This window comes from Bombus fervidus, chromosome 5, assembly GCF_041682495.2.
Source record: "Bombus fervidus isolate BK054 chromosome 5, iyBomFerv1, whole genome shotgun sequence".
Taxonomy (NCBI): domain Eukaryota; kingdom Metazoa; phylum Arthropoda; class Insecta; order Hymenoptera; family Apidae; genus Bombus; species Bombus fervidus.
In genome coordinates, this window is record NC_091521.1 from 18,232,051 (window position 1) to 18,255,189 (window position 23,139).

The window sequence follows — 23,139 nt, forward strand, 5'->3', positions numbered from 1 at the left end:
CCAACAAGCAACGAAAAGTTCCTAGATACACTACTTCCAAATGTTCCAGAATTACTTACAAATATATAATACAAATAAATTAGTTTGCGTTACGTTCTACAAGGAATTCTATGTAAACGAATAAAAATCACGGAAACATAAAACATATATACGTGTATGCATATTAAACAACAGGTATCTAATATCGTAACAGACGTGTAAGTGCTTACTTAATTTTTTGAAACCAGCTTTTAAATTTGACAAGATATGGAAAAAGTATATGTCCGAATTACATAGATCATGAAAGCATTATATAATTTTATTTATAATTACAAATTCTTTTAATTTGAGCACAATCTAAAAGCACTTGTATAGCAATTGATAAAAAAAAAAAAAAAAGAGAGAAACAGCTGTTTCACTCAATGCGAACAATTTTTTAAAACAGAAACATTGATACAAAGTAAAAGCTGCATAATTTGTTTGTCAATGTCTTTTTATTGATCGTTGTAAAGTTCCATTTCAGCAGTTTTAGTCGATATTCTTCGTCGACTTTAATAATATATATCATAGATCGTGCCTTTCTCTTTATTGGAATTGGCTTTCTCACGCACACATATAATTCGTTTATATGTATACAATCGTTCGATAAACTTGGTAAAAAAATTGCATCAGAAAAACAGGCAATAAAAATATGTCTTGTATAAAAATAAAACACATGTCGGTTAACAAACTCCGGTAAACACGAATCTGAAAATATTATCCTGTTTTAACAAGCATGATATCGATTCTAAAATTACATTTCAAAAAGCTACCTTTCTTTTTTATCGTTAACAACAGGATATTTTACGCTATATAAATCATTCGTAATCGTTACATTTTCTCCTCTTTAAGATCTTTAGGATCACGTTTAAGATTTACTTTACCACTCGAAATTTGAAACTACGATTATATCGAAAGAAAGATTTCGAAAGAGAAGAATCGAGAAAAATGAGATTGTTTCATCTTCGATATTTACAAGCATTACTCTCAACAAATTGAAGATATAAAATCTGTAAAATGTTCTCTTGTTAATACGGATGGCATCGATCGCGTTAGCATTTTCATCCAACATAATCGTAGGCTAATTAAATCGTTTTGAACATTCGTTGTTCCATTACTTCAATTATCGTCCGTCCGATCGACCGTAAAATCTATAAGTCCTATAAATATTTCGTTAAATCGTTATTGTTAATTTTGTCGATTCTCGTTGCTGGAACTAGTATTTTGGGGCATCGGTGGTGGTGTGGGTATTTCGTTGTTGAAAGAATTTTCGCTGTTTTGCTGCATTTGATCTTGCTGAGGTTGATGTTGACTGCGGTGAACTTCCAATGCTAACAGTTTCTGCCGTTTCTCTTCCATCAGACGTTCACGGTGTTTATGAATGTAGTCGTTTACGTTCGGTAAACCCATGATTACGCAGGCTGATAACGCCGAACGATATACGTTCATGTCTGTTGCTTCGTACCTGTAGCAAGCCATCGAATCGAAGTTGAACGAAGCAGACTCTTGATACATAGTGTGAAAATTCTGAATTTCTAACGATAGAAATTTACAACGATAGAAAGTAAAGAGGGCGTAACATCATTGCCGCTATTTTTAGACGAATTTTTGCCTTTCGTTTTCTCGAGAAAGAATATATAACGACACCTTTTAAAGGTTCGACACTTTCGAAGAAGCAGCGATCGATTCCGAAGTATCCATTCGTGCGCGGATAAAATAAGAAACGCGATCAGGTGAAAAATATCTTCTTTTTAACCATCCATTAAGAGCAATAATTTCTGTTCAGAATTCTTTTATACAGATTATAGCGGTACATCTGTTTATACGAAGAGAGGAGAAACAAGATTACAAGGATTCAAAAGAATTTTCACACTCACCACTCGTTCGTTTTTTCGTCGTAACACTCGACGTGATATATCGTGGTGACACCGTTGAATCCACCAATGGCAAAGATCATGTCGTCGATCACTTCGATCGCGAAATTACTACGCGAATTGTACATATCAGGGATCGGGCTCCAAATATCCGTCGCAGGGTTGTATTTCTCTCCGCTGCACATTCTTGATATTCCATTGAAACCCCCTAGAAAGACGAATTATACCATTGAATCAGTAAGGAAAAGAATTCTTTTGACAAGGATTTCGATAATTACCAATAACGTATACGTTGTTGTGATAAGCTATACAGGACACTCCACTCCTACGCGATCTCATCGGAGCTATCATAGTCCACTGATTGGTTTCCGGATCGTACACCTCGGCTGAATTCAAACATTCGTGGCCATTGAAACCGCCCGTGATGTAAATTTTGTCTATATTACACGAAAGTTAGCATCCGATTAGCTATGTATCTATAGCACGGAAATAAAGCGATCGAGATGGAATCGTACCGTTCAAAGTAGTCGCGCTGGCATCCGATCTTTGACAATTCATGGGTGCTATCAAGGACCATTGGTTCGTCTTATAGTTGTAACGTTCGGCGGTGCTTTGTCGATAATATCCGTCGTATCCTCCCATCGCGTAAATTAGATCGTTGAGTACGGCAACGCTAACGTAACACCTAAGATTTCAGATAATTTGTTCGAGAAGATATTCATCGTGCGGAAATTTTTGACAAAATTTCACGATCGAACGCATCCGTTAGAAGGGAATCGAACGTTTTATATATGGTTTAGTTTGGAAATTTGATCTTTGTAACCTTCTAGCGTTCATCGGAGCAACTTCTCTCCATATTTTAGTGACAGCGTTGAAGCAACGACAACTGTTGAAATAGTCGGCACCGTCGAAACCACCGATCACGTAAATATTAAAACCGACCACCGCAGTTCCATGATACGCACGAGGTCCGATCGGATCCACTTCTTCCACCTTTAGTTTTTGATCGTTTCACATAGTTTAGAGATTATTTGCTCGTTAAACGCGAAACGACGTAGCAACAATTTTTAAAAGCATAATCTACTTCGATTTAACGAAACATCTACCTTCACCCATCGATCCGCTCTGGTATCGTAGGTTTCTATGAAATTTGTAGGACTTCTGCCACTCCATCCACCTATAGCGAACAGTATTTCATGGGGAACTCTCGGTCGCGCTATTTTCGGCGTTGGTACCTCTCCATCCTTTTGTGTGATAATCTCCAAATCGTACAAGAATTTCAAGGTTTCGATAATGATAGGTCGACAGGCTTCGTTTCCAGTAACGTACGGATGGTCTTTAACATTTTCGAGAAAAAATTGCGTATCCAGAAGACCAAGGCGAATGTTCTTCATCAGATCGACGATAAATTCTTTTCGAGATTGAGGATCGTAGTCGATCCATTTTAATACCAGTTCCCAAACCGTATCCTCGCTCTTGACATTCAGTTCATCGGCTCCGATCAGAGCGGTTAGCTCTTCGATCGGTAAGTCGAGAATTTCCTCGCTTCGTTGAGCTACCTGCGTCGAATCGAACCGTCAGTCTCGTGATTTTTTGTTACGTCGAGTTCGCAGAGAATAAGGAAAAGCCGAAGGCTCGACGAAGCATAAAATACTAATTTTATTAGTCACCGACGACGTTCAATTCTGATACGAATCACCCGGTAACGTCGCCATACTTTTCCAACGAAATCCTTTAGAATGAAATATTTTATTTCCCGATATTACAGAGAAAGATCGCGGACAATCGTCGATTTATCGAAACGAGAGAGAAAAGGGCGGCGCGAACGTTATCAAAGTTAAAAACGTTATCAAGCGCTATGAAAGAATCTTAAGAAAGTAACGAAAGCGTAATGACCTGTACAAAATGTCTCATAACGTAACGATACGCGCTGTTTTCCAATCCTTTGCAGAAATGTTCCCTTGCGAACCTCATGATGCTGATGCAATTCTCCGGCGCTAGATTTTGTTTGAGATACTCGCAACAGAAATCGAGAACGCCGAGAATATTTAGGTAATCGGCGGTGACCAGCAGCTGACACACGTTTTCGTTATTTACGTTGATGGAACGCAAGTACGCGTATTCGAGAAGCAGATTCATCATATTGCTACTGACACCAGGCAGAAGCACGTCCGTTTTCTCTCGCGAGTGCAACGTGGTTGTGAATAAGGTTCTACAAATGATCGATACGATATTAAAAAACATACAATACGTAATATCGTAGCATATTAGATGGAATTATATAGACCTAAAATACGGACTGCAAGCTGACAAAATGGCGCGGTGAATCGGAAACACGCCTCCATCTTCGAGCCTTAAGACCGCGTCGCAGAGAAGGTTGTTTTGTCGGAAGTCGTAAAGCGATTGCATCGCTTGCGTGCTCATACATCGGCCACCGCTTTCGGCAATCAGTCGTTGTGCGTTGGTTTCGTGCAAATCGATATCCCTGCTGTTGTCGTTCGAGTCTACATCCATATCAAATTTCCTCAAAATTCGGCCACGAATCTGTTCGAGGATCCGCGACGACAAAGGTGGAGGAACACTTTATCCAGTTCCGACGATCGTGCGACGCTTGAAAATTTTCTAATCGTATCTTTTATTTTAACGATTAACGATTTCCATCGTTGAATACTTTTCATACTTTTTTTTTTTTTTTTTTTTTTTAAATTGTAGACAATTGATATAGAAGTAAGTAGGTAATTAACGAAGATAAAAAGTAATTTACTGGGACGAACGTTCGATCCATACGTTCTTTTATTACGAATCGTCTAAAATTGTCATTGATCGTATAATCGAATTAGTTTCTTTATCGATTAACTAACGAATACCATGATCATACCTGTGAAACGAAGGATACCGGTGACTTGGTTAATTTTCAAATCGTCCCAGAGGTTAGAGTTTCCAGTGCTTGATAATGATTTTTATCGATTGGACGGTGTAATTTTTACGATTTTTACTCTTCGAAACTCGATCCAGCAAATACTATTGATTGTAATCGACGGTTGAGTTACCATACGGTACCAATTGTAGTGGAAAATGTCTTTGACTGATACTTGTACGCGTTGCAATTTCGTATGTGTCAAAAATGATACTGACACGTGGACGACGGACGGACTCGAAGACCAGAAATTGTACGATGAAGATTTAAAAAAAAGACGGGAAACGATGCGGAGTGGAGCGGAGGAGATGGGTGGCAGACAGATACAAACTATTTTGTGTGATTTTAAAAGAGAGTAAATGTCGCCTCTGGCTGTGACATAGGTCTTACATGTCCGCCGTTCAGTCTAGGACTGTCTTCTAACAAATGAGCACTTTGATGGCAAGATTCAAGATAGTTGTATTATAGTAGGAAGATCGGCCTTGAAAACTGGCTTTTAATTAATTTATGAAAATACTTAGCGCGCAATTTCGATAAATGTGCGACAGCCGAGGAAATAATTTACGATTATGGAAATGAGATATTTGAAAAAATATGTAAAACGGAGAATAGCGAGAATTTAGTCGTAGATTGATGCTTTTTGAAATTTGATACTTATATATCAAAGATAATATCATGTTGAAATTCATTAAACACGATAAGGTTAACATTCATGGAGCATTTCGAAATTCTTTATTTCGAGGAAAATTGTTGCTGGATAACAGCAACAGCAACTACAATAACAACAGCGGCACCAATAACAATAACAACAACAGCAACAACAACGATGACGACGACGACGACGACGACGACGACGACGACGACAACAACGACAACAACACAACAAACAAAGTCATAACACGAATATAAAAATAAGATAAATTCTCGAGAGTCACTCGAATCATGTCACGTATCACGTCTTAACGATATATTTCTATCGGTAGTTGCGTCAGTTTTGTTTATAAAACTAGTACATTTCTAAGATTTCTGAAACTCAGAAAATCGTATTTAGAATCTTACAGTCCTGTCCACTTTCTTCTCAACAAGTTCTTTCAAATTTTCCACATCCTCCTTGGATATCGTCGGTTTCTCATCCTCCTCTCTGCCAAGTTTATCTCCTCGAGTTTGCTCTCCGTACTTGACTCCTTCCTTCGTCCATTTCTCGTTATCCTTATACTGAACGGACCACTGTAGCTTCAACTCGTCCGTGGATGTCATCGACAACGTGGAATATGGTAATCCACGAGTTACCATTCTTCTGGACACGCTGGTTAAAAAATTGTTCCACTTTTCCAAGAAGGGTTCGCGCATATCCAGACTCTCGCCGATCGATTCCATCGATATCTGTTTTTCCTCTTTCTTCGTTTCTACGTTCTTTTGGCCCAACAGTCTGAAAGTCCAGGTGACTGTGGTGAACGTCACGGCATTTGTTGGAAACGCCCTGACGATGGTCGAGCTGAGTCCCCTGTACAAGCAAGAGTATCCTTCCGTTTTCACCGACTGTCTCAGACAATCGATCAATCCGGCGTAACGATTTCCATCTGCTTGAATTCGGGATTTGATCACGTCCAGAGGATAAGAGATCACCCAAGAAGCGGTGCCAGCCAGTCCTCCGGCTAACAACATGCGCGACGTTGAAACAGCAACGTTATCCGGCATTTTCGTCAAAGCTTCGTACACGAGGAAGTAGACACCGAAACTCGGAGCTTCTCTGAGTAACGTGATGTTCAAGCCTTTGAATACGCCACGGTATCCTTCCTGTGTGTACGCGTGTTTCAGACATTGCAACGGACCTGAGAATCGCGCAGCGGAGGCTTGCAATTGCATACGTGTTTTCGCTAGTTCAATGGGACTGCAAATGGGACTTTGAACGATCCCTGCTAAGGCACCAGCGGCGAAGTAGGAGGTCAACGAGGCAGAATCGGGTGTGTACTTTTGGGTTTGACCGTACACGCCGAAGATCACGGCGTTCACCAATGCCACGCCTGCCAACGGAGACGACATACCCCGGTAAAGTCCTGCTACCTAGAACAATTAATCGTATCGATTGAAACTCGAAAATTGTACTAAAATTTGACGATCGATCGATTTCTTAACAATCGCTAATAGCTATCAACAGTTTTTACTTCGCTTTATGTTATTAAAAAATATTCATCTCTGACTATTCTTGCGATCAGTGCTATCCTTCGATAGTTAGTTAGTTCTTGATTTGTGTGTATAAAATACCGATTCTTTTGCCAGTAACGTCCGAAAGCAATCCCAGTTGCCTTTGTACTTCGGGTTGCGATAGTCTTGCGTTTGCATGTGCACTTTGATCGTGTCCAAAGGATATCCCACCACAATACCGGCGCACCCTCGAACAAATTATTTCACACTTTTATTTCTCCTGCAACATCTTATTCTATGGTTATTGTAGAGATTATTCGGGGGAACGAAGATATTTTAATCGCGAAAGAAATGGAAGAAAAATAAAAATGTTCACCATTCTTGTTCTCGCCTCCCGTCGCCAAGCTTTTATCCGCCGATAAAATTCAATCACATACGTTACATTTTCTTCTGCGCAAAGCTAACAAATTATCAATGAAAGCAATTGTAACGATTGCTTTTACGACGACAATTATAATTGGTTGACACGTGTACATCGAAGACCGTACATCTTCTTATCCTCTAGTGTCATTATTTTTATAATTTTATAGTCGCTCGTAAATATTCATTTTATTCTAAAGATTTATATCTTTTTGCGAGATTCGTTGTACACGCCTAACGTTATTTAACGCTGACATCGCATATAAGGAATGAAGTTCCTTCTGCGAGCGATTTCTACTCAAAAGCCTGGAAACGTGTTGCGTACGATAAAGTTAAATGTGATAATTCGGGACGTGAAAGTCTCCAGTCTCTTGTAAAAAAATTTATTCGTCGACAAAAGAGCGAGATTGGCATATAAAAATTTCGAGATTGTGGCAGCCTTAAGAAAAAAATACAAGTGAAATTGAACGAAGCGAATTATCTACCTCCCAGGCATCCGGCGAAAAAGTCCAGGGCCATTCTCGTCTATTGCTTATATCTACCCGTTTCTTCCACCCGTAAGGTGATCGTGAATTCTGCACGTTGTTATTCTCGTAAAATCTTTCCGTCACGTTTGTTAAGGAAGCATAGACGCAAATATAAATCGCAAATCGGTTCGTTCTCGCTATCGGATAAGTGGAATCCATGTAAGATTGATCACAGTTTTGTCGTACTCGTGCCTGCAACGTGAATTTCGATTAAAATTCTCCCGCAACTTATAAATAAATGTACAATTTCGCCGGAGAATAATCTTCTTTGAACAAATTTCTTGCCACGAAATCAAATTCTTTTAGATAATAACGAACGTGTAACTTTAATCGGAAAGAATTTTTTTCAAGCGACGAAACGAGAAGAAACGCGGACGAATCGAAGCAAGTCATTAACAATGATAATATCCACTTACCGAGTAGTAAAGCATCGCTACATCTCAAGTGGGCCGAACTAACGTACGTGTTGATTCTTTCTCTGTAGCGAAATTAATTCACTTAATTAAAAATTTGTTTCTCTTTTACCTAGAAATCTTTGGAGAGAAGACAAGTTTCTTCCATGCTCTTGCGATCGAACACAATTTTTCACAGATACTAACGTTTCGACGAGATTCTTGCCTTTCTTGGAGCAAAGATCATACTCGAATTATCATCGTTTTGTTGCTTCACCAATATTAAAATCTTCGCTATATTACGACAGGGTTATTAACACTCGCGCATCCCCACGTGACCTATTATCGCGAAGAGACAGTATGAGGGTCAAACGCTGATAACAGCACGTCCAATCAAATTATTTGGGCGTTCGTCGGCGTTCACTGGCGTTCATGTTTGGTAAACAGTTACTCGTGCTCGATTACATTGTCTCGATTTGATTATTATTAATCGTATTAAGAATGGACGAACGACGTTAAACAGCGATAGAAGCTTCAAGGAGAACTATTCGCTTCGGAAAATTGTTCGTTTTATCGTATTTTCTGATTTTCCTTAATAACGATATATTTTTGAACCGTCTTATCGTACATTTTGTGGAACGTAACTGGTTAAGTTTAGATCACTTTTTCGAAGAAATTGTGATTCGATCCGTGAATTTTAACGAATGAGAGAGCGTAGCTTTCTCTGCTACATTTGTCTCGACGATACCTATCGCGCGATATATCGCGCATTTTAAAGTAGATGGAAACGAACGACCGATCGAAGCATGCTTGCGTTCATCTTGTACGTAATTGTAACGACAAATTGCTGATCGTTACAAATTATTTTTATGCAACGAGAAAGATCACGCTCCCAACTTATTATCTCTTTGCGTCTTTTATCCTCTTGATATTACAATAAAATTATAATAAATGCTTTACTTTAATTTTAGCCTATGTTATACTTACGTTTTCGCACGCTTACATTTTCCATAGAATCGTGAACACCCTCGGGCTATCAATATCGTGAAAAGTATACTCTATGTGAAAATCATTATGTAAGAAAATATAGCGATATTAAATCAATCACAGGCATTGCTCAAGACATTTCAACCTGTTCAACCGAGGCATCGTGTGTTTCAACGTGTTTAAAAGTCGTCTTTGTTATATTCTCTGCTTTATTCTCATAATCGAGTATTTGATATAAACCTGTAGCGGCATCTCATTAAAACAGGCCAGCTCGACGAGACAAGAACCAGTCCTATCAAGACGCTCGTCTCGTGAAAATCGTGACACAATCTCAATTCTTCTCGCAGCTTCATACCGTCGATCCTGATATGTACGCGAAAGCTATACCAAAATCTCGATCGATGTCTCAAAATGACGCGTCCGATTCTCCAATTCTTGACAAGGTAAGAGAAAATTTACGGAAAGATAACATTGAGAATAGAACGAAAACCTTGATTTTGGCGTATCGTAAGGAAGTTAGGAAATGACGCACGATAACAAAGTACATAAGTAAGTACAATGTACAAAAGTAAGGGAAAATTTACGGAAAGATAACATTGAGAATAGAACGAAAACCTTAGTTTTGACATATCGTAAGAAAGTAAATGAATTAGGATAGGACGCACGATAACAAAGTACATAATCATTTTATTCTGCGTATCGTCAGCTTTATTCTTAAAACATGAATTTTCTTCGCACTTTCTCCAACGTCGTTGAAACGTAAACTGAAACGAAACTTTGGTAAAAAAAATTAATTGTCGCTTCATATACATCGTAAGTGATTAAATCGTGATTTTAGCGATCGTTATCGATAGCAATTTAATAATAATCAATGTTCTGTTAATACGGTGCAAAATCTAACGATACTTTGTGCCATTAATTTACTTTCATTTTAAATTACCTCAACGTTGGATATAATTTGCAATTATACATTCAAGAAATTCGCAACCTTCGATTACAATCGCGTAATTATCTTTTTTGTCGAGATTTTTAATTGTGCTATTATCACAATGCACTGGAGACCAGTTTCGCTCTAAATTGCGTTTTACGTTCACGGTCAATTCAGAAAACCTGTTTATGCGAGCAAGAAAGGAAACGCTGATACAGTTCCTGAAGTATGATTCAAATAAATCGCAAGAGAACACTTGTACGTTAATTATCGCCTATGTTTATACGCATTGCATCGTTATTACACTACTACCTGTATCGTCATCGCGGCAATATTCATAATAATATTTATTTTCTTAAGAAGAGCTAAATGTTTATAAGCCTCCCGCTTTGTAATTTAAGCTTAATCCAACTTTAATCTAAACATTTGCATAAACATGCAATTATTATGTAACCGAATTGATATACATCATAGAAACCTTGAATCAGTTATTATGTATGTATACCGGTATATTGTGCATTATAATACACGAATGGACGTATTTTATTTGTCATGATACTTGATACAGAATAACAAAATAAGTTAGTAATTTATTTTCATTTACATGTCAATTTACATACATCGTTGAACGATTTTCATTAATTATGCAATGCCGATCACAATCCTGCTGATTAAAATGTATAAATAATGATTCACTTTGCAACACAGCGATAAAATATTTATTACATACATAAATGTTAGCGAGAGAACGAGTTTGTATGTTCTCCACACAAGTTCTCTTGCAGTAAATTTTTCTTCTAACAAGTAGATAAGATACAATTATTATATAATTGTTTAAGTCTGCGTGCTGGCATGTACAAATCATCGATTTATAATCGGACATTTCCCCAAGCTCTGAGAAATTATTCACACGTGAACATCAGATTATATATAATTCTGTTAATAACGTACTTGAGTAAAAGTACAGTAATTTGTATATACAACTACTTACCTCGTACATTCTTGTACAAATTTGATCATCGATCTTTAAACGTTTCGAAAAATACGCGATACGCTTTTACGGAAAAGTAAAGTTGCCAAAGTCGAATCTCTCCGATCCGATTTGTCCAAGAGAAATCCGAACGGCAAGAAATTACGCTATTTACTTTCACTTCTTTTTCTTCTCCTTTAATTTTATCATAAAATAACGAAAACAATTTCCTCGATCGTCTACCAAAGTCAAACGCTTGCAAGTAAGATAGGTACGTGTGTTTCCTCTATCATCGAGCGACCAACACTGACGACTGTCGACGATGTACATCGTATTCTCTGCGAGTTTGTCGAGCAAAAAGTTTCGTCCAGTGAAATCAGCCTTGACATCTAGCAATCCTTCGTCATGGTTAGCATGATGCAAAAATAACGAAAAATTGCATGTTTTTCACCGAGTTACGTTGTATTTTGTTCATCGGCTAATTTTCCTAGAAAGTTTAATCGATTATCACGAATTTCATTCTTCCTGACGATACAACGAGTCCAAAGTCAAGGAACGAGCGATCGGGAAAATTACAAAGCCTATTTCTTTCGTGCAAAATGTCTCGTTCTCGTTAGAGAAATCAGGAACGATAGTTATAAAAGGAGGGGGAAGGGGAAATTGTCGGTGAATGTATAAGTATCTGTGACGGATTAATGGAACGTAGTTTCTGTAAACGTGTCTCAGGACGATAAGTGGTAACATGGTTCACGAGGAAAAAACTTTACCTCCGTTCACCTGCAAGAACCATGCTGAAGTCTTGCTAACGATGCACGATGTAAGGACCAACACTTTTGCATAAGGACTCTTTAATTTATCAGTTTCCTTTCGTTTTCTTTCTTTTTCGTTTTTTCTTTGCCAAACGTTAAACAAAGGAGAGCTATTCGCGTCTCACTTTTTTCGACCTTTTTAATTTCATTACACCGGTATACGATTTTTATTTTCACAGCCATGCTTCGTAGATTATTCGTACTTGGAACAATCGGATTTGCTCGATGTGACTTGGAAAATATTTTCAGTATTAAATCCGATAACTAATATGGTTATAACATATCCTTTTTTCAATATATCTTTTTCCATGTTACGTACGTACGGGAGAATTTGGAGACGAGTTCGATTTATAATCGGCTCTTCTTATAAAATACGTTTCGTCGATGAGACATCTTCATTAACATACCTGTTATTTAGAATCGATGGTGCAGATATTTCGAGAAAAGCGAATTTTTATCCAACCGTGTACATCTTTAACTTATTACTCTCTTATTACTATTTTTAAAAGCCTACGCTGATACACGGAGGAAATTATATCAAAGAAGGCAAGGACTCGGCAAAGAGCACCTGCCTGATCTTTTCACCCAAAGAAGAGGATTCTGTCGGAGCGTTGAGCAAATATCTTAAACTTTTCGCTGTAAGTACATCGATGTCATCCATTGTCGAGCAATAAATCGAGTATTATCGAAGCGATAAAATTGAACGTACAAGTTAGATATTTTTTCGCAATAATTTCAACTTCGATTTTATTCGCAGGAACATAAGGTTAATCTGTCGCATATAGAATCCAGAAGCTCCCTTCGTCGAACGGATATGTACGAGTTTATGGTGGAATGCGTACCTGGCGGGGACCTTGGAACAGTGATTGAAAAACTGCGAGAACAATGCAGCTACTTCTCGATCATTTCTAGGTGAATGTTTAACGATAAAGGATTTTCGAATATCTTTTTATACATAAAATAATCTTTATAAAATAATCTTACGTACTTTACAAATCATAAATATTTAAAAACTAGCATTTTACAGAATTTCTTTCATTTTTACGGAGATGTCCTTTTAATTTTCAATGTTATTTATATTTATAGAAATCACAAAGACAACATGGGAACTGTACCATGGTTTCCAAGAAGAATCAGAGATCTGGACAAGTTTGCCAATCAAATTCTCTCGTACGGTGCGGAATTGGATAGCGATCATCCTGGGTTCACGGATCCTGTTTATCGACAAAGGCGCAAATACTTTGCAGATTTGGCGTTCAATTACAAATAGTGAGTTCTATTACAGGAAACTAAAAATACATTTATGTATTCGTAATACTATTCTTATATCTTCTTAGCGGTCAATCGATACCAAGGGTGGAGTATACCAAAGAAGAAATCGAAACATGGGGTGTAATTTTTAGAAACTTAACGAAGCTTTATCCAAAGTATGCCTGCAAGGAACATAATCACGTGTTTCCTTTGCTAATCGAAAACTGTGGCTACAGAGAGGACAATATTCCACAATTGGAGGACATATCAAACTTTTTGAAAGGTATTAGTCGTTTTATTCGATCTAACAGATAATAGTAATATCTTTTATTTCCAATTTCGATGAGATACCGAATTTCTACGATATTCGTACGACAATATAAAACAACAGCAATGAGATTTATATATTTTCACCTGTCGTTATTGTCAGCTCTTCGGTATTAATTAATTTTTCCGGTATTCTTAAATATCTGCATAGATTGCACCGGTTTCACTCTTCGACCTGTGGCTGGCCTTCTATCTTCGCGCGACTTCTTAGCTGGTCTGGCCTTCAGAGTATTTCACTGCACGCAGTACATCAGGCACGCTAGTAAACCATTGTACACGCCTGAACCTGATATCTGTCACGAAGTACTGGGTCACGTTCCCTTGTTCGCTGATCCGTCATTCGCACAATTTTGTCAAGTCGTTGGCTTGGCGTCTCTCGGATCTCCTGACGAGTACATCGAAAAATTAGCTACGGTAATTTCGAGAGATTTCCTTTCATTCGCGATTTATTCATAGTTCTTTCTTCATTTCGTAGGCTATGCGATAAACGAAAAGAGAACACGTAAAATTTGTTGCAGTGCTTCTGGTTCACGGTTGAGTACGGTCTGTGCCAACAAAACGGAGAACTAAAGGCATACGGTGCTGGATTGCTTTCATCTTTCGGCGAACTCGAGTATTGTTTGAGCGACAAACCAGAATTGCGTCCTTTCGAACCAGCAAAGACAGCGTTGCAAAAGTATCCGATAACCGAGTACCAGCCTGTCTATTACGTTGCCGAGAATTTCGAGGACGCCAAACAGAAAATGATGTAAAGTAGACTGAGCCAAGTTTTCAGCGTGTTTATCGTCTTATCGCGAGTGAAAGAAAGATTTTTATTTATTATGAAAACTTTTCATCTTCGGAATTGCGCCATATTTATCGTTAGCCAACGCTGCATACAATTTAAAAGTATGCATGCAATTATATAATCGCGCAACATAACGATTCGTATAACTTTCATCTCTATTACGCCACAGAATTACGAGAATTTCTTGCCTCTTACTGCGTATAATGACTTTTAACTTATGCGATCAGCCATTCTAAACAATAAATTGTTATAAATACAGAATAAGGGAGGGAGAATCGGTAGTTCTTTTTCTCACTCTCCTTTTTTCTCGAATTATCGATCGAACGATTTTTCATTTCTATTTCTGTTCGCAGTAAATTCACAGAGAGTATACCGAGGAAGTTTGGAGTGAGATACGACCCGTACACCCAGAGCATCAGCATCATCGACAGCAAGCATCAAATCGAGGATCTTGTGCACAACGTGAATCAAGAAGTGCAAATTTTGATGGACGCTTTAAGAAAACTGAGGCAATAGAATCTTCACATAATCTTATCGATTAACCACGTTACATATAGTAGGTATTTAACAATGCGAAACTGTTTATACGATGAAATAAAATAAATCGAGAAGAAGAGATGAGATACTTTCGGATTTAGTTCGATTCGAGGGAAACCTGATTGTTCAACCTGAAATGAAAAAGAAACGATTAATGACTCGAAGACGAACGATATCTGGCTGTTTTTAGGAACCTTTATTTGCACGTTGAATATGTATATAATTCTCAAATTTTTATACCATAATTTACAATCATACGTGAGAAAAGTTATTGTCTTAATACGTAATAGCCTGTCAGATACGTTCATCGGGATCCGGCTAATTCATCGGAATGTATATGAATCCTATGTTTCAATAAATATATGTATAATATGTATACATACATATGTATAATCCATCTAACACGATCATGATCGTAAAATATATCGATTTCGATGCCATACACACGGGTATAATACACGTTGTTTCTCTATAGACACGTACATTTACAAATAGCTTATTATCATGATACATTTACAACAAAATATATTATTGTACTTTCTTTTTTTTCGCATTCTTAACCATATATATATATATATATACAAGGTAAATTTGTTGTATTAGTCGCCAGTGTTTTTCTAACAAGCGGTAGGTTTGTGAGAGAAATAAGACACGCGTTTTCTGTTTGTTTCTCTTTCGTCGTAAAATCTATCGTTTACGAAAAAAAAAAAGACGCTGAGAATTCGTAACAAAAATACCTTGTATACATACGTATGTAAATATACCCTGTTTTTTGAAAAATTCGGTTCTCTTTAGTTTCTATGTGGTCCGGTGAATAACAAAAATAATTCTCAAACTTTATCGTCTGAGATACACATGTATTTGGAACACAAAGCGTTCGATCAGAGTTCCAAGTAATTTTATCTGTGTTTTGTACTTTTTTAAATCAATAAAACAACTATCCTTTTGCTATGTCCGACTCAAAGAGCCAGTTCACGTATACGCTGTCACCGCGAGTGGATAAACTTTATACAGAATTTTTACACATATGTATATACGTCGTGGAAGATGCAAAGTGGCCCCTTAAACTTCAAGGGATAAATATCGACGTTTCGCAGAATTATCTCGTGTCGATCGTAAATAAATAACGAAGGAGGTTTGCAGCGATTTTTTAGTATGCTACTTTCGACATAAATTGAACGGACGAATATACACGATATGCAAGAGAATTTCGACGTTCGAGAATGTGCCACAACGATAAAAAGTACCATAGACTCGAATTCCTTACCTTTTCTTTAGCACAAAAAAATCTCGTTTTGGTCCAACTTTTCTTCTTTTCAAAAAATTAACGCAAATACGATCGAGTGGTTCGATCGAAGCAAACGGAAGTTCTCATCGTCTGCGTTATAATTCGCGTTAAAAGCATGATTTCACTTCTTACACGGAACATCTTTTGTACATACATCTCACATTTGTATAAAAATACGAAATTCTTCGTGTCTCGTTCCTGCATGAGACGCGAACAGAATTGCGTGGCGCGTTTCGATTCGCGACGATCGAAGCCGCGTCCCTCGATATCCATTCCATCTTGGACGAATCCCCGATCAAATTTCTTTTCAACTTCAAATATCAGTTCCTTAAGCGAAGAACTTCAACGGGAGATCCCCGATAGAGAATCAAAGAAAGGGACTTTTTCAATTTTGCGACGATCTCTGTTGTTGATTCGCGGATGGCTCTATCTCGTTATACAGTATATCCGCTTGATGTGGACACATTTGGAAAGGCACGAGATCCGGTGGGTTGCCATTTTGTCGCGTTGGTGCTTGCTGTTGAGACTGTTGCTGCTGATGTTGCAGCTGCTGGTGCTGCTGCTGTTGCGTTTGGATCATCGTACCTACGTTACCTTGCGCTGTAGTTGACATCGTTGGCACTGGACTGACTGTCAATGGATGAGAGAACAACTCTGTAGGCACGATTGGCACTGGAACGGTAATCGGTAAAGGAAGAACGTTTACTCCTTGAACGTTGCTGGACGTTGGCAACTGAACGTTCGAATTGTTCGTATTGCACCTATTCATCTGTTGACACGTATTCGCAGTATTGTACGGCATGCCCGTCTAAAAACATATTTGTAATTTACAAAACAAATGATGCGAACCATGATTTAATCCACCGATGTCGGCTTTTATTTGCGATATTTCGATTTACTCGCATGAAAATATCTAATCGTAGAAAACATCAACGTGCTTATGAAAATACTTACATTGAGCAACGGCGATAAAATACCGTATCTAGCGATGAACAACTGTTCCGACACTCTTCGTAATTCTTCTTGCTGATGCACTATTAATTGTTGCAGTTCTTCGTGTTTCCGTTGCAGCTCGTCTTGAATTTGATTCTGTGCTGGTGTCATCACGATATCTTGCTGATGTAACATCTACAAATACGCAGATATTCGTGTACGACACGCTGTATCCTCAGCAGCGTTTTAACGACAAACTGATTTCATAAAACTATATTGGCTGCGTTTCAATTTCGAACAACCTAATAATCGTTGCTTTACCTCGTGCGTTGGCAATGTGGATATAATTGGCGCGGCAGGAGTTACGAAGCCTGTGCTAACCACAGGTTGCAAATTAACGGTCGTGTACTGCGCTTGTTCCATAAAGTTGATGCAGCTTTGATCAACCTCTAACAAAGATTGTTGTTGCGACTGTTGCTGCTGCTGCTGCTGCTGCTGCTGTTGTTGCTGCTGTTGTCTGTTATCGATTTGTGGCATTTGAGTTTTCGACGGCACAGAGCTGTTCGCCGAGGCGCCTTTCGATCGTGAAACGTGCGTTATCTGCGAATGCGGCGAGCTTTGCATAGACGCCGACATCGACGAACTATCGGAGCTCTCCACGTGATGTCGCGGCCGTGTGTTCGATGCTATCGATTTCGACGTTTTCGACGATTTCGCTGGCCATTGTGTCGGAGGAACTGGACAAGACGTGGTCACCTGTAGGAAGATCGCGCGCACGTTATTCTACAGAATGTCTGGAATCGTACGATCATGGAATTTAATAGCCACGACGGTTGTCAGACACCCAAATATAAAATGTATAAAATTTACGCGAGTAAATTCACCTGCTGTTCCACTGGCATCAGAACATCCTGACTCTGCTCCTTGTTAAAACTTTCCGACTCCTTACGCAATTCCTTGATCACGTCGATGTAACTGACAACGTAATGCGTACAGACGATAAATTCTGGCTTCGAATTCCACTGATTGTACGTGATATAAAATCTAGTTTGCAACCATATCCATTGTTGCCCCTTCGTGAGGAATCTGTAGTAACAGGAGGTTCCTTCACCCTTCTGCATCACTACCAATAAATCTCTCATAATTTCAAGCTCATCGTTTTTTCGCGATATTTTCTGCCTTTGTCGGATACATACGTGATTCGTGGCAAGTAACCACCTTGTCCAAGTCGTCCACGTGATAATAATCGTATCCAGACGTGCCTAACACTTCGAATGGCAAATATCCGATAATAGGCGGCGCTCGATGATCCAGAAATAGGAATTTCCACTCGAGGCTATGTCGCGAAGTGAATTCCGATTTTGTGTTATCCATTACCGATAATTCGCGGATCAACTGTGGCGTCTGGAGGCGTCCTGTACCCACGAAAACTAATCTAAGAGAACACAAACGAGTTTATTGCGACGGTTCGATAGATCACATGTTTGTACGTGCTTTCCATCCGTGCAGTTCTTTCATTCCATATCTGTCGATAACGTATTAACTAGCAACGACGATATATTTCAATCGAAAGCAACTAAATGTACATGCGTGTTTTACTTATGTCTTATCTTATTAAACGAAATTACTTCGTATCCATTCCAGTAGTATTGCTGAATTTCGTGTTCGGAAGCAAGTTATCCGCGTCTGTATCGACGTCAGAACCTGTAAACAAATAGGTAAATTTTTAGATATCAGTATATATATATATATCGGAATGAAAAATAACGTTACATATATATGAAACATTATTATACATATATATAATTACGTACGAAAATATCCGACAAATTGCACAAGCTCGTATATTGGATTTTCTTGAACATTTATGCCTCCTCTTTTGATGTGACACGAAAAGGATATTTTCTCCTCTGTAAATATGCACAACGATTTTAATATATTTACCGATGTACCATACTCGATATCCTTATTCTTCCAAAAAATGTATTTCTTAAAAAATAGTACCCTGTTTAATGTTTCGTTGGTCTTTTGTGATCGCAGGATTCAGAAGTACGTTGTAGAGAGGAGATTGATCCTCTTGATAAGTGATGTCGTAGATCGTCGTGTTCTCCAGTTCGTTCGGAAGATACCCGAGAAGAGACGTGACGCTTTCAGACACATAATAAATGCGCCCGCTTGAAGAAAATACCATTATAAAACCGTCCAGAGCCTAAGAAACGTCGTTCGTGTTTTTATTAGTAAAAACTTTAAGTCGGGTCATATCGATAGTGCTACTTTCAGTAACATCTTTATAAGCTCGAGTTCGTTCCGAAATCGAACGAAAATGGTGTATTACGAAAGTCATTCGTTTCTTTCTCTATGCGACAAATTATATGCAAATATAAGTTAAAGAGTTTGACGATCTCAAGCTTACAACCAACAGTGACACTGTTTCAAATCGATGACTATACACACGATAGAAGAATACGTACGTTTTATTACACAATAATCGTACCTCTAATATCAGATGAGTAAATTCTTCGTTGGACAGGAACGACGGTTTCCAATCTTCTTGAATCTCGTGTACCCTCGATCTGACAGCTATTTCTACGGCATTTTCAAGCTCGAAATTAATAATATTCGTAATTAAACGCAATCGTTGAGAAAAGAAGAGAGTTAAATCATTCGAATTATTAAACGTTGTACCGTTGTGATTTTTTAAAAATAAAATGGTGGACTTCAGTACTGTGGATTTATCCATTTTCCTCGTATTCGAGCTGACCATGCTGCCTAGTTCGTTCACGAGCATATTGAACTGATCTCTCCGTTTCTTTTCGCTCAGATTTCGTGATTTTCTAAGGCGGTAAAAGATTCTACGGTTAGTTTGGCACCATCAGAGGCGTTGCGCTAATTTTAATCGAACGCTTACCGTTTCGTGTCATCCTTCTCGTCAACGTCATCGTCCATCGTATCACTGGACAGGAAGCTCATGGATATATTAAGAAAAAATATTATAAATTTATAAAACATCGGTGTTATCGACATTGCTACCATTGCAACATTAGGATTATCGTCGGTATTAACGTACTCGAACGTATTTTTACGATATAAATTTCTTTCCTATCGATTAAAAGAAGAAAGAGAAATAGGAAATATTATTTGCTCTTTGGATACTACGTATTTCGTTAAATGGACATTCAAATTCGGACGTAGAATTATCCGACGGTTATGATATCGTAATTATTTGATATTGCAGATTTAGAATTAAAGTTAGAAAATGTAGAATATAATAATCGTAAAATTAGATCATCAGCATCAGGTGTCGAGAGGGGAAGAAGACAATTTGAAACGCATCTGTTTGTGATTTTCTCACTCGGCACAGGGATACTACACGTGCATTACAATAAAATCAATACCACGAACTGCTTATTGTGTAACAGGTTCGGCAATCGATATTGGTTAGAATAACGTTATTTCATCAGATTGCCGGACACCTAATACATCATCGAACGTGTATTTCGCGAAATATTGTTTACTTTCGTGTTAAATCGTTCAGTCGATATTGTAAAATTACTGATTCGTCTATAAATCGCGAAGAGAATCTACAAAGCATAATATAATAAAAGAGAAACCACGCTTCTGACGTGGCAATCAGGTAAATTAAATATTTAATAATTAAATATTTATTGTCAACGACAAGACGTTAACAGAGGGCAACGAAGTTACTACGAGTTTATATAGGGATGTATTATCGCGAAGACTAAATTAATACGAAACGATGTATCAAACGAAATATATATATTCTAAGGAATCGAACAGAGAAACTACAAAGTATAATTCTCTAAAAAAATTCGGAGCGATAGAAAATAATAGTCATCGATTCGAGTGTAGGAATATCGCCGCGCGAGTGCATCGATCAGAACACGTTACGCGTCCCTGGCGATCAGACGTCTGCGAGCGATCGTCGGACGACCAACGCAACGCAGTGTACAGCACCAAGCTCGACCTTATCGATCGTATAAATCGCGGCACAATCGTTGATAATCAAGTTGCAGCATCGATCTACCGGTCGCGCGCTGCACGCAGTGATAATCGTGCCACGATAACAACGGCGAAGACAACGAATCGTAAATATCGATTCGCGGTATCGATCGATGGAACGTTCAACGGAGCACGATAGATCGTGCCAGTCCTCACCAGACGCTCGCACCGCTCCTAACGATCAGCGAAATAAAAATCATCTGCGTGCAAATAAATGACAAACAAGATCGACAGATCGGTGACTATCGAATTTCATCGTAATAGATCGACAGAGTCGACGTGTCTTTCTATCGTTGGTTAAATTTTCCAATTTTCATCGTCGACGTTCATTGAATTTTCAGACGGTCGATAAACAGTATCGTTGTTATTATTCGTCGAACGATGTGCTAATAGTCGCGTGTCACTTACTCGGATTGTCTGGAGGATCGCCCTCGTGAATAACTCGCCATGTAACTTGACGTATGTGCGCTGTCACGTCCGTGTATGCGTGTTGTCGCGGACACGCCGTCGATCAGTAGCCTCAGATCTTGCGATCCTCGTTCTCTCGAGGTTTCCCCTGTTGACGAGTATTCGTCGACCACGTAGAATTCACAAGCTCGGGGTGCCACTTCCGCGGCAAGCGCCGACACATTTTTCGAACGACACGCGCCAACAGACGAGTCACTGGTTCGCGCGCCAGCAAAATCCGTCGATGAAGCCTCTAACGATCGTTCGAGATAGCTTACGGTGCATGCACGTATGTACGTGCGACGCTTACGTACGACTTCGCAATGGAAGGTCTCTCGTTGCACCGTCTGAAGTTGTACGCGCTCAATTCTGTGGGGCTCTAATACCGAGAACACGGCTGCGAACTCACGATGGCAGAACGCATGCTCGGATTTGAAAACAGAAATGGCAGTGACACCGCGTGCTTCATTCGCCAAATTCCACCGTTGCACGATTTTCTTCTCTAACGTTCGTACGATCTCCCAATATTCTTTTCCGACGTTCGCCGAGTTTATAGATATGGTTTTCCAGTTTATAAATATAGCGTACCGAGATTAGTTTAAACAGCTATTACTTGGATTAATAAGAGGTTTAAAAGATAAAAAACAAAAGCATAGTTTTACGGACGAAAATTATTCGATGCGACTAATCGATCGAAAGCTCGTTGCAGACGAATATATTCTAGTGACGTAAAATTCTTTACCGACGCTCATCTAAGTATTCTTACGTAACGTTCTACGTTGCTGACACAATAACATTTCGAACTTTACGCATCGATATATATTTCTTGGTTGAACGTTTTCATAGGCAGCGATAGAAAATGTCTTTTGTTTATATCGATATTTCCGTTACCCCTCTACCTCCCTCGTCGTCGTGCTACCTCAACGATAAACTGAAAATTCACTTTAAATTACGATATAAATTTATTTACGATAACCGTAAAACGGCTTGTTATTCCCCAATGTAGAAAAATTTCCGCTCCGTTTCGAAATTTCCTTTACGATATTTGAACAACGTAAGAAAGGCTGCACCGTGTCTACCATCTACCGTCGTATCTCCTTTCTCCAGCGTTTGTCTCACGATAGTGCGTGCAACGGAGTATCGAATGGACCAGGGACGTTTATAAGTGTGTTAGATCGCGGCTAACTTCAAGCAAATTATCCGCCAACGTGATGATGGACGCTAAGCATTTTCCCATTGTGCGCAGACGCGTCTTGTCAATGCATTACCGCCTAGCGATGGAATCAAGTTTGACGTGTTTTTACCAATCCAAGTCAGTTTCACTTCGTAGGATTCGATCATCGTGCATTCGATTTCATTTTCTGTATTCGTAAGATTCGAAAATTTATTTCCAACAAGGTGGTATCGCCCAAAAATAGTACTTGAACCTGTCGTATTAATATATATCATAGAAGATAAGGTACTCGTAAAAATTCGAGACTACCTCGAGTCGACATTCAATTGTACACGTACATCTGCGATGTTTATACGCAATTCGAAACTGTCCAGGATAAGTAAGAATC

At 38.6% G+C, this 23,139-nt stretch overlaps 4 protein-coding genes and 1 long non-coding RNA gene across 9 annotated transcripts; 1 reads left to right on the forward strand and 4 right to left on the reverse strand.

Annotated features, from left to right (window-relative positions):
• Positions 1–454: 454 nt before the first annotated feature.
• On the reverse strand, positions 455–5,650 carry Klhl10 (kelch-like protein 10). Its single transcript, XM_072004243.1, has 8 exons — positions 4,180–5,650; positions 3,789–4,104; positions 2,999–3,451; positions 2,716–2,885; positions 2,408–2,577; positions 2,171–2,329; positions 1,896–2,100; positions 455–1,483 (listed from the first exon to the last, which is right to left on the reverse strand). The coding sequence occupies exons 1-8, from the start codon at positions 4,404–4,406 to the stop codon at positions 1,207–1,209; spliced, it is 1,977 nt and encodes a 658-aa protein (XP_071860344.1). The 5' UTR covers positions 4,407–5,650; the 3' UTR covers positions 455–1,206.
• A 104-nt stretch (positions 5,651–5,754) lies between these two features.
• On the reverse strand, positions 5,755–9,101 carry LOC139987683 (mitochondrial basic amino acids transporter). Of its 2 annotated transcripts, none has more exons than XM_072004212.1 (3): positions 8,318–9,101; positions 7,860–8,093; positions 5,755–6,873 (listed from the first exon to the last, which is right to left on the reverse strand). In XM_072004212.1, exons 1-3 carry the CDS (start codon positions 8,330–8,332, stop codon positions 5,857–5,859), a joined length of 1,266 nt encoding a protein of 421 aa, XP_071860313.1. In that variant the 5' UTR covers positions 8,333–9,101; the 3' UTR covers positions 5,755–5,856. The 2 variants fall into 2 exon arrangements, with proteins under 2 accessions (XP_071860313.1, XP_071860314.1); XM_072004213.1 differs by lacking the exon at positions 8,318–9,101 and adding an exon at positions 7,075–7,202 and having other exon boundaries at positions 7,860–8,041.
• A 396-nt stretch (positions 9,102–9,497) lies between these two features.
• Positions 9,498–15,267, forward strand: Hn (phenylalanine hydroxylase). Of its 2 annotated transcripts, none has more exons than XM_072004203.1 (8): positions 9,498–9,723; positions 12,497–12,625; positions 12,745–12,899; positions 13,074–13,256; positions 13,325–13,521; positions 13,717–13,979; positions 14,084–14,313; positions 14,706–15,267. In XM_072004203.1, the coding sequence occupies exons 1-8, from the start codon at positions 9,649–9,651 to the stop codon at positions 14,866–14,868; spliced, it is 1,395 nt and encodes a 464-aa protein (XP_071860304.1). In that variant the 5' UTR covers positions 9,498–9,648; the 3' UTR covers positions 14,869–15,267. The 2 variants fall into 2 exon arrangements, with proteins under 2 accessions (XP_071860304.1, XP_071860303.1); XM_072004202.1 differs by lacking the exon at positions 9,498–9,723 and adding an exon at positions 11,837–11,995.
• LOC139987700 (uncharacterized) lies at positions 10,976–11,688 on the reverse strand. The gene is made up of 2 exons (XR_011799901.1): positions 11,200–11,688; positions 10,976–11,102 (listed from the first exon to the last, which is right to left on the reverse strand). It is a non-coding gene; the product is annotated as an uncharacterized lncRNA (long non-coding RNA).
• Positions 15,065–22,454, reverse strand: Clk (circadian locomoter output cycles kaput protein Clock). 3 transcript variants are annotated; one of them, XM_072004175.1, is made up of 12 exons: positions 21,539–22,454; positions 20,019–20,075; positions 19,796–19,944; positions 19,605–19,690; positions 19,115–19,319; positions 18,925–19,020; positions 18,739–18,814; positions 18,307–18,545; positions 17,995–18,233; positions 17,432–17,866; positions 17,132–17,305; positions 15,065–16,985 (listed from the first exon to the last, which is right to left on the reverse strand). In XM_072004175.1, the coding sequence occupies exons 1-12, from the start codon at positions 21,577–21,579 to the stop codon at positions 16,563–16,565; spliced, it is 2,220 nt and encodes a 739-aa protein (XP_071860276.1). In that variant the 5' UTR covers positions 21,580–22,454; the 3' UTR covers positions 15,065–16,562. The 3 variants fall into 3 exon arrangements, with proteins under 3 accessions (XP_071860276.1, XP_071860275.1, XP_071860278.1); XM_072004174.1 differs by having other exon boundaries at positions 19,605–19,696; positions 21,539–22,451; XM_072004177.1 differs by having other exon boundaries at positions 19,605–19,696; positions 20,019–20,063; positions 21,539–22,294.
• Between the last annotated feature and the right edge of the window lie 685 nt (positions 22,455–23,139).